At 35.6% G+C, this 11,763-nt stretch overlaps 1 protein-coding gene across 1 annotated transcript; it reads right to left on the reverse strand.

Annotated features, from left to right (window-relative positions):
• Positions 1-9,290: 9,290 nt before the first annotated feature.
• On the reverse strand, positions 9,291-11,435 carry LOC110786789 (adenine/guanine permease AZG1). The gene has a single exon (XM_021991369.2). The coding sequence runs from the start codon at positions 11,305-11,307 to the stop codon at positions 9,511-9,513; it is 1,797 nt and encodes a 598-aa protein (XP_021847061.1). The 5' UTR covers positions 11,308-11,435; the 3' UTR covers positions 9,291-9,510.
• Between the last annotated feature and the right edge of the window lie 328 nt (positions 11,436-11,763).

Raw genomic sequence — 11,763 nt, forward strand, 5'->3', positions numbered from 1 at the left:
TATTAGATAGTGAAGAAACATGGAGATCAGGTCACTGAAACTATGCAATTCTTCTATTAGATAGTGAAGATACCTACAACTTACAGACAAACTATTATCATGTAGATTAATGAGTTTGTGACCTGTAAGAAAGCTATGACGAAACCCAGATTCCCTAAAATGGTTAGAGGCCATATATAGACTCAAATGTTTTAAATGGTTAGAGGCCATAAAACATACTCAATGTTTTGATGACAAAATTGAAATTTTGTTGATTTGCAAGAATAGTTTCACACCTATTGGTTGCAAGTTTGTTTTAAGGATAAAAACCATCAAACATGAAATTGTGTTCACACACAAAGCTAGATTAGTTGCTAAAGGTTACAAGCAAATTCACGGCGTGGATTGTGTTGAAACCTCATGCATAATCGTAATGCTCAAGTCTATAAATCAAGCAATGATTGCATATTGGTACATATTCAATTGGATGACAAAACGTATTCCTCAATCAAATGTTGGAAGAAACTATGCACATGACATGTCATAGGATTTGTGGATCCAAGTAATGCTTGAAAATGAAGCTAGCTTATAAAATCTAAGTACAGATTTAAGCAAGCAATTGGGAATTAGAAATGTATTTTAGTGAAGTTAATAAGTATTTTAGTTTCATAAAATGTACATGATTCTTATAGATATATAAGAAGTTTAGTGGGAGTACATAAAAACTTAATTGGTCCTATGTGTATCATACACATATCTCTCTATTGTAAAATAACATTCAAATGCTAATGACTTAGATTTGAAATTATTCATCAATGATGGACCAAGGCGAAACTTAGTACATACTGGGTATTAAGATCTATTTACAAAGATCTTATGATATTGTTTTGGATTAAGTAATGACATTTACTAAATCAAACACGAAAGTCTCCATTGGAAATATTCGACCCATGTGAATAAATCTAAGTAAAGAATGTTTGAACTATGTATAAGCATTTACTAAGTTAAACATCCAAGGATCTAAGTAAGATTCTTAACCTATATTATATGTCAAAGAATTTAGCTGGATTTAGTATCTACTGAAACTAGATGAGCTAAAGTTACATGAATAGAATTCAATTGGGAATTATTCTGCAAAAGAATTTATCATGTATGATATAATATGAGGATCGCCAAAAACGTATCGTATGACTTTAGGCATGACGAACATATACCAATCTCTATTGATCTAAGTAAAGATCAACTAGATTGAGATCAAGAATACTTATGGTACTTGAAAAGGTACATAGGAATAGTTCTTGATTCAAGAAAATAAAGATATGCTAAATATTGATGCTACACGCATAAACACTGGCAAAGGATCAAGCAAGACCCTTTGGAGTTAACCATTGATAAGGACGAGCTATAGAGCATCGTGTTTTGAAATGGCAACATGGATTGGAGACCATGAGTTGTTGCGTGGGATATTAAAATATTAATGTCTATGTTCTAAGATACAGCTGGAAAGTATTCCACATATCTGTGAACTGCTTGGATAAGTAATTCCAAACAAAGCATCACTAGCAACCTATAAAGTTGAAGTAAAAGTACTTATTGCCTAAGAAGCAATAAAACAGGGTTGTTTATGTTAAAGAGTTCTTCACTGAACTTGGGTAGATCACATGTCTGCTAGCTTGATGGTTCTTCATTGAAAAATGCGTAGACCACTCTTGGAGCAAGAAAAGACTAGATCACAAAATAAACATACTCAAAAGATCTTATCATCTGTCTCGAAGAACATTCGATGAAAAGGATATTAAGATTGGCAAAGCATGATAACTAGACCTATGCAACAAGTGAGAAGCAACACTTACATTGTAGCACTGGAAATCAAGCATAGCTTTGAAATTCCATGAACTGTTTTAGAAGATGGGTTTGAGGCCCATGGTTGTAAAACATTGGGGTTGAACATTTATCATATATGAAATGCATTTTCATATTCCATTTAATCTTGGTTTAGTATTAAATGATGAGTCCCTTCAATTTGACAATATATTCAAGATAGACTGTCAGGACCAGTCCTGTGACTAAGAAATGTCTATCAAGTGAACTTGAATGTCAAAGGTTGAAAATGGTCCCTAGTCGGAGTTTTCTATAAAATTGGACGCATAGAAAACGTTAGACGATTAGAATGCAAGATGACTAGTAGTTCTGTTTCTTGAACTATGTGGACATGGCAATGTCATAATCATTTGCATAGATACTTACTTTGTGAAGACTAGTATCGGATAAGACCTATGAAACTTTACTGTAAGAGATGAAAATCTGTCATAAGTAAATTTCATTAAAATTATTAGACACTAAATCCTCAATACCTGAGTGATTTGAGATTACTTGTTTGAGAACTGGTTGCTTTGACGTTGACCAACCGTCGCACCGTAAAAGGAGGCTATAAAGGCAACGCTCAGGTAATTACCTATCAAACGAAGTCTAATCTCAAGATCGCAAGATTGGGATTGTCCTCCCATAAATCGGGATGAGATGCTTAAAAGTTGTACAAGGCCACTCGGAGAGCTAGAAACTGTGAAATGCATGGCCGTGCTCGGATGAATCATAGGCTATGATTATCTGTTTATTTGATCAGTTGAACTCTGAAACCGAGGAACACCTCTGGACATAATAAGGATGACAACTCTTACCTTATGTTCAAGAGCAAGCATCGAGCGACAAAGGAATTAGGAAATGCACACTTGTCCCTAAGGACAAGTGGGAGACTGAAGGAAATAATGCCCTTGGTCCAAGTATGCATTCTATGTTAAGTCTAATAAATGCGGTTCAGTATTAATTAACAAGTTAATAATTCAGTGAGATCAAGTGAGCTGAATGCCTAGCTAGAAGCCGCTTCAGTTCAAGTGGAATTAATGATATTAATCCACAGCTTACTCTTGACTGAACCCGTAGGGTCACACAAATAGTACGTAAACGGATCAAGTATTTAATGGCATTAAATACTCCATTTATGGATATTCGGAATCGACGGATCTTGGTTTCAGTGGGAGCTGAGATCGTCACAGGCAAGAAATGAATACTCCGGAAACGATGATATTGCCGGAAACGGAAATATGGATCGTATCGGAAATATAAATATTATCCAAGTCGTAGATGTTGCCGGAAACGGAAACATGGTACGTATCGGAAAATATTATCGGAAATGGAAATATTGCCAGAATCGGAAATATTGCCGGAAACGGAAATATTGTCAGAATCGGAAATATTATCGGAATCGGAAAATAATTCCGGAAACGGAAATATTAAATATTTGTTCGAAACGGAAATTGATTCCGGAATCGGAAATATTAAATATTGTTCGTATCGGAAATGAATTCCGGAATCGGGAATTTAATCGGAAGCGTATCGTACGAATTAGCATCGGACGAGGCCCGCTAGACGAAGGCCCAGCACGAAGCCAGGCCGTCGCCCAGCGAGCCAACGCGCACCAGCGCACGCCAAGCCTCGACCAGGCCCAGCGCAAGGCCAGGCCCAGCCAAGGCTTTGGGCGCGCGCGCGAGAGCACAGCAGTGGGCCGAGCGCTGTGCGCCTGGCGTGGGCCGCAAGGCTTGCGCGGGTGTACGGTGCTCGTGCAATGCTTGTGCGGGAATCCTGAAGCAATCGGGATTCGAAGTGTGATTAAATCCTAAAACTATTAGATAATGATTATTTAATTAGAGTCCTAGTAGGGTTATAATTAAATAAATTAGTATCCTGATAGGATTCCAAAACCCTTTCCATAACTCTATAAATAGGTGCCTAGGGTCACATATTTTCAAAGATTATTCAAGTATTCAAAGTGAGTTTTTGAGAGAAAATTCAGACACATTTCTTGACTATAAGTGCCGAAATTCTTTAGTACCTTAAGGGCGATTCTAGTTGGTCAATCTTAAGGCGGATCCGGACGTGCTGTGGACTATCTACGGAGGGACGACACTTGGAGTCCTAAAGACTTGTTCTTGTTCGGTTCGGGCGCAGCTAGGGAAGGCACGCAACAAAGAGTATGCATCTAAATTATGCTATATGATTATGTGTAAATAATATGTAATCCTGGCTAAATGGTTTTTTCCGCATGATTTATGAATTGTCATATGTATCATAACCTTACAGTTATTCCATGTGAAGAAATTCCCCACACTTTTGATATCCTCCATTCCACAATTGTGAAAGCAATTACTTATATCAACAATATCACTCTGTCTGACAGGGGCCCCAATTCTTTCATCAACTTCCATCACACTATTAAAATCACCACACATAATCCATGGATCCTGAGTGTTAAGTAATCCTAAATCCCTCCACAACTCCTGTCTCAAATTAGGATTATTAAAAGCATAAACAAAAGTGCAATAAAAGCTATGCATGCCACTAACTGGAGTAACATGGCAATGCACAAATTGACTAGAAGCAGCCACTATATTCACATTAAAACATCCAGACTTCCATGCAATCACAATTCTTCCTCCATCATGAAAGCTAGAGTTGCTAGAAAAACATTAATTTGCAAAAACTCTTTGATAAAGCCTCCCAAGATTTGAGAGCTTTACCTTATGTTCTAGGAGCCCAACTAAACCCACAGCATACTTCTGAATGAAATGCTTGACCTCATCCTGTTTCTGTGTGGAGTTCAGACCCCTAACATTCCAAGCTAACACTCTATCCATAAGATTCAGAAGAGTCCCCTCTTCCAGTTGGATCACCCCCTTGTACAACCCCTTGCACTTGCTCTCCCATTAGGATATCATTCTCAATCACATCCAATACCTGAAAAGCATTAGAAGTTCTAACTGGTTGTTCTGACTCAACTCTCACCCTTATGGGCCTTAATGATCTAATAAAACTGAAGTTGTGACCTTTAAAACGTGTCATTATGATAACATGACATGCTTATGTATCATAATTTAAATTGAAAACTAAAATTTTTAACTTACATACCCTATTATACATGTCACAAAAAATGTACTCTACTCCGTAGGAAAATCTTAATATTCTAATTTACAAATTGGATAATGTAATTTTTTATTTCAAAAAAATATTTATGATTTGTATAGGAAATATTTGTTTCCTTCTTTGCATGACTAACTTATTTACATATTTTAATAGTAAAATTATTGCATTGATAGTAAAAATATGTTGATGACGCATGACCTACTTGGCGCCCATATATACCATTTATAATCCGGCACGTATGATTGCAACAACTAAATACTATCACAACTTGTGATATTTATCATCACCCTAGAAGAATAATCCCAATTTAATTTAATTTAATTTAATTAAAATATACATTAATTAAAGGGCTCCAAATGTGTTGTTGGGTAGGTCATTTTATTTAACTGTTGCTGTGCTACCTAGATACCAAAACCTGAATTGCATGCATGCATATAATAATTTAATTTCCTTGTTACTTGGTTATTTTTTGATTGTGCAAATAAATTATAAGGGCAATATAAATTAGGATAAATTGTTTTTTACCACCTAAAAAAATCGAAAAATTATTTTTTACCACCTAAAAAACTAAAACTTGTATTTTACCACCTAAAAAAAGTTTAAAAATTATTTTTTACCACCTGAAAAATGAAAAAATAGATGAAAATGTTATGTAGGGGGTCACAATTACGGTAATACTTCTAATATGTTTTATTCTTCCACGATTTCATGTATTTAACTCTATTTTCTTCCCCCGCTTCCTTATTTTCCATTAATTTACATAATTTTTCACCACCATTAATTTACAAAATTGACAAAATTTAATGGAAGTAAAGTGCGAAGGGTGAAAGAGTTAAAGAAAATCACACAAGGAATGTATAAAATTGGAGGAAAAATGAATTAGGTAGCCATACATAAAAGTTTCATCTATTTTTTCGTTTTTTAGTGGTAAAAAACAAGTTTTAATTATTTTTTAAGTGGTAAAATACAAATTTTAATTTTGTAGGTGGTAAATTTGTTTTTTTCGATTTTTGTAGGTGGTAAAAAACAATTTGTCCTATAAATTATAAATGGAGAAGGAGAATTTGAATCTATAACCTATATGTTACTAGGCAACACATGTTGACAATTTGCGTGATCTGAGATGTTTGATAGCTTGACAATAATTTTAGATATATAATTCGACTATAATTTATTTTTTTGACAAGTGTTGAAATGTTACAATTTCTTGGTCGATATGTACAAGTAATTAATTACTCGATTCAAAGCAAAAATTAATATTGAGGATTCTTTTGGGATACTATAAATTGACACTACGAAAAGGATTATGATATATGCATCCCTTGGCTTGTTGATACCTTTCAGTTAGTCTATTACATCAATTATCAGAACATTGAATGACTTGATATAATCAACACCTCAACGGGAAGAAGTAAGCTAAGTAATGTTTGAATTCAGAGATCCGATCCAAGATCGTACCATAGTCTTGGGGCTTAGCTTTCAAATTGAATGCAAAGAAGGGAACATTAATTAGTTGAGGTAGGTGACCAAAATTAGCTGAGTTGTATAATTGATGCAATTGATCGAGGAGATCCAATCGTCCACAAAGCTTGGATAGGATTACAAACATCAAACATGTGATTACTTCATCATTAATCTTATCACTTTGACATCTTTTATTAATTTCATCTAAAGGTGTTCACAAATTCTTATTTATAAGAAGTGCACAATAAATATTGTACATCGAAGTAAAAGTTAACTCAAAATGTTTAAGAGTTAAGCTTATATATGTAAAAGTTATTTATTTTTTAGTGATACATTTTTTAATTTTAGTAAAACTTATTTCTTCAAAATGACTAATAATGTATAAAATTAATCATTTAACCCTTTAAAATGTTTATCCATCAACTTTTTTATTACTAATATAAAAGTTAATCAAAACTAGGTTAAAGTTACAAAAAATTGGGTAAAAGTTATCTTGGTGTACAATAAATTTATTGTACACCTTGTGCGCACACGACCTTTTGAAAGATGTTCATGTACGGAGTTTGTTAAAGATGGTTTTAGGTCGTGTTTCGTGTCAAACCCATGTGTTTTAGGTTTAGATGGGCCTAAATCCATTGCCTAGCCTACCATTTATGATTTTATGCGTCATGTAGGAAATTTCAAAAGAGAGGCCAAGGCAAGGCACGGACTAAGCCCACATGCATGTAACCGTAAATATATAAAGTATATATTATCAGGTTAATTTCACTCAATTTAACGTGTTTTGATGTGCAGTAATTTTACCTCAAAATACGTACAATAATATTGTAAAAACGAAGATCACACAAAAAAACAAAAAAAATGTAAAAACGAAGAAGATGAGTGTTGTAACTAATTGGCTTACCTTTCCTCTTACACACGTCGCATGTACAATAAAAAAAAATTGAATGCATACGGCCCAAGTGTGGATTTTGCTGTCTCTCCTAGTAAGTAGTAAGTGACTGTATGAAGAGATTGGACAAAACATGGGCATGGTGCAGGTTTTGTTTTTTAGTAATTGTCAAGTACAATTATTTTGGATTGATTGTATGGTTGTACATATAATTGGTAGAGTCAATACTAAAAGTATGATGCAAAGTCAAACAAATCCTTACTTGCTTTTGGGTAAACAAATCTTCAAAATTATAAGCCACTTTCCAACAGGATTACATAATTTTAACCTATGTCTTCCTTTGGTACATGCATCATACACCCAAGAGTCCAACACTATTGTTTTTCATAGATTTGTTTGTTGAGGGCTAAAAATAGTGTAGTATGGTATGAAAAGTGTACCATACACCGACCGAATATAATATAGACACGTTGATTTTTCCTGATTTATTAATGAGGTCGATGTAATTTTGAGATTGGATATAAACGAATTTCGTTAGATAATTAATTACAATATATTGTACGGGATAGATACAAAATCTATCTTCTTCTCAGGTACATCTTCAATGACTAAAGCACAATTATGTCAAAAACAATACTCCCACAAACTAAGATATTCCACTTTCATTAGAATGCCTTAATGCCACCTTGCCACAAACTAAGATATTCCACTATTTTCAGATTGGGAAATTAATCAATTATATGTACACGATGTAATAAGTATGGTCAAGATATTTTGTTTGGAAGAACATCAACCACAATCCACAAAGAGGAAATTTAATACTTTTCTATATATGGCATTTATTTCAACTTCTCTATCATAACTTCTTTAATTAGGTTAAAACTCGATTTTGATGGATAATTATCATATATTCTTTAATGAAATTATGTTTGAATTTTTTTCATTAGTATTAATTTTACAAAGATAACATGTAAAACATTACTCCCTCCGTCCCAAAATTATAGTCCTGTTAACTAAAAACACGGATTATAAGAAAAGTGTAATTAAGTGGGTGGGAAATTGAAATATAGTATGTTGATGATGAAAAAGTAGAATATAGTACATGTAAAAAAGAATAAAGTACATAGAGAAGAGAAAATAGTACATAATAAAAGGAATAGAGTACATTTTCTTTTTGTTTTGTGGTCCCAAATAAGGGTAACATGGAAATTTTTTTGTGTTCAAATAAGGAAATATGACTATAATTATGGGACGCCCGATTTGAAAAACAGGATTATAATTTTGGGACGGAGGGAGTATAACTTAATTGGATAACACTCTGGTGCTGAAACTGGAGGCCATTAGAGTGATATATCATAACCACGCCCTTGAAATTTTCCCACATAGAATTTTCAAAGCGTCCCAGTGCATGGGAGTAAGTCTGAGTACCTAAGAAATGTATCTCCATTCTCCAACTATTATTCCAAATTTGAGGCTAGGCCCCAACTGAAGTTGTATATTTGAGACATAAAATTTAAATCAGATGAGATGAAACCTTATTCTCTTCCCCCCCTTGCACATTCTCACTTTTTGGGGCATCAAAAACACCCTCAAAAGTTCTCTCACTTGAGAGTTGAGATGCTATCTAGCTGTTACTTTATCATTCAATCATTCAATGTATAAGTATTATTGGAATTTCATTCATCATTCATTCAGACTTAAAAGCTATCTATTGTTTGGTTGAACATAGGTAATTAGCTCCCAACATATATTGTAAAGGAAATTAAACTACTAAACACGTAACCACAAATACATGTCAAATATTTCTCATTCGTAAGTTACGTTAGTGTATAATATCGATCCCTTTATTCTAATTAACTCCCGATAAACCGTTGGATCTATGCACCGGATGTTGTCAATCAAGACAAACAAATCAACAGATATATCATACGAAGTATACTCTAGTGAATATATCATGAAGCTCAATGGAATAATAAAATAAGCTAAAAACAGAATATAACATTGAAAAGGATCCCTATGTACATTAGCTTTATCACTAATACAAGTATATGTACATTTATGAATCTTAATCATAACAAATTCCCCTTAACCCTCCCTACCCTTTCCATAAAAAGAACAATTAACTACCTAGAAAATGAATTAACCAAAAGATCAAAGGGAAAAATTACAGGAAAAAAAAGTGTCCTAATAAAAAGCTACTATACATCAATTTCTTTTACGTTTGTATCTACAATATTACCGCCACCGCCACCGCCATGATGATTAACATTATTGTTATTACTGCCATTAAGAAGCTCAACCCCATTTGCATTTTCCTCTTCAGTTTTACACTTTGGTCCCTCAACAATTCCAAATTTGCTAAGAAGTAACAAACTCCAATCCCAAAGATGTAGGACGATGTAAGTCCCAATTCCACCAATTAGACCATATGCAATGGAATAAGTCAAGGGGGTCAAAATCAATGTAACAAAAGCTGGAATTGCTTCTCTCATATCATCCCAATTTATATCAACCACTGATTTCATCATCAAAACACCGACCAAGATCAACGGTGGTCCGACCGCCCATGCCGGGATTGATGCTAGTAAGGGCGTTATAAACAGCGCTAGGAAGAAATAGCTTCCTGTTGTTAACGCCGTTAGACCCGTCCTACCGCCTTCACGTATTCCTGTTGACGACTCGATAAAAGTCGTTACGGGGGACGTACCTAAAAGTGACCCCACAACAATTGAAACTGCGTCGCTCATGAATGCAAAATATTGCCCTTCGAATTCACCGTTTTCATCCACGAAACCTGCGAAACGTGCCATGGAGTATAAAGTTGCTGTGGTGTCCAAAATGTCGACGTATAGGAACGTAATTAATGCCACCCAGAAGGGCCCTTTAGTAATTCCACTTAAACTGAGAGCTCCAGCAGTGTTTTTGATCGTGTGAATATCAACCACCTTCTTAAAGTATTCAAACGCAGCGTCCCCGGCTTCCGTGTGAGGAAACGCCGTGACACTCGTGTCCCGAAACCACGAAATGGCAGTAACAAAAACGATCCCGTAAATCATTGCCCCCTTTATCTTTTTCACCCAGCAATATGCTATAATAAAAAACCCAACTATACCCAACCATAATGTGTGGCTTTCCATACGATGGTTTAGGCAATAAATCTTGTCGGAGATACTGCCGCCGGGGAGGACAGATGTTCCGTTTAAGGAATTTACCACCGGAGCGACTGACACTCGTGATGAACTCGGGCACCCACCGAGTGTTAACAGAGTTGACCCGCTATAACCAATTAGCCCGATTCCTTGGCTGTTTTGTAGCCCAATGAATGCGAGGAATAACCCGATTCCGGCTGAAGATGAAATTCGGACTGGTTTAGGTACTAATTTAGCGAACTTTGCTCGGAGTCCGATCGCGGATAACGCTAAGAATATTAAACCCTCTACAAAAACTGCAGTAAGGGCAGTTTTGTAAGGGATGCTTCCCGACCCATGGAAACCCACCACAGTGTAGGCAAAATAAGCGTTGGTCCCCATTCCGGGAGCCAAAGCGAGTGGTAAATTAGCGAAAACTCCCATGACGAAACACCCAATAAGAGACGACGCCACCGTGGCGACGATCAGGTCCTTTCTGATCCTCGCCAAACAGGCGTTGTACCCGGGATTCACCGGGTTGAACTTACACGTGTCATCCGGGGTGATGATATGTCGGGTGGGGCCCGAACAATCAGTAGTAGGGAAAGCAGAGTCAGAACAGAGAGGGATACAATCAGAAACCGAACACGTGCCACCCGAGTCCGCTAGAATCGAAGCGTTGACAGCTAGGATATAGGCCATCGTAAGGAAAGTGGCGGTGCCGGCACGAAGCTCGGTTGTGAAGGTTGTGCGACGTTCTGTTAGTTTGAAACGCTTACCGACTCGGCTGCGCGCCACGAAACCGTTTAGCCGAGTTATTTTGGAGGGTTTAGGAAAAGGATTGGGGTTTTCAGTGTCCATGATCATGGACAAAGTTAGAGTTACTTTAGAGTTTAGAATGTGAGGGAAGAAGAGGAGGTTGAGCCGTTGCGGAGAGTAATAATAAATGAGTAATGAGTGAGAATACAAGTACTCGTAATAGAAGGAGAGAATATGGGATTCCGTTGTTTAATAGGGTTCTTTTTTGGTTACGGACATAGTATCTCCGATTTAGTTTTATTCAAAAATAATAAATATATCTCGTGTAAAAAATGTAAGTGATATTCCTAGGGTGAAAAACTTATCGGGCCTAATGTGAGTTCAGACAAAAGAAAAAATTAGCCACATATAAACTTGAAGGAATTTCATTCTAAAATTAAATGGTGATAGTCTGATAGGAGAAATTATCCGCCAATTTTATATGACGGGCATTCTCTTTATTTCTCATTCTTTTTAACACCCTCCCTTACATGTGTGCCTATTTACTTTCTTGCAATTTCAAAA

The sequence above is a fragment of the Spinacia oleracea genome, chromosome 1, assembly GCF_020520425.1.
Source record: "Spinacia oleracea cultivar Varoflay chromosome 1, BTI_SOV_V1, whole genome shotgun sequence".
NCBI lineage: Eukaryota > Viridiplantae > Streptophyta > Magnoliopsida > Caryophyllales > Amaranthaceae > Spinacia > Spinacia oleracea.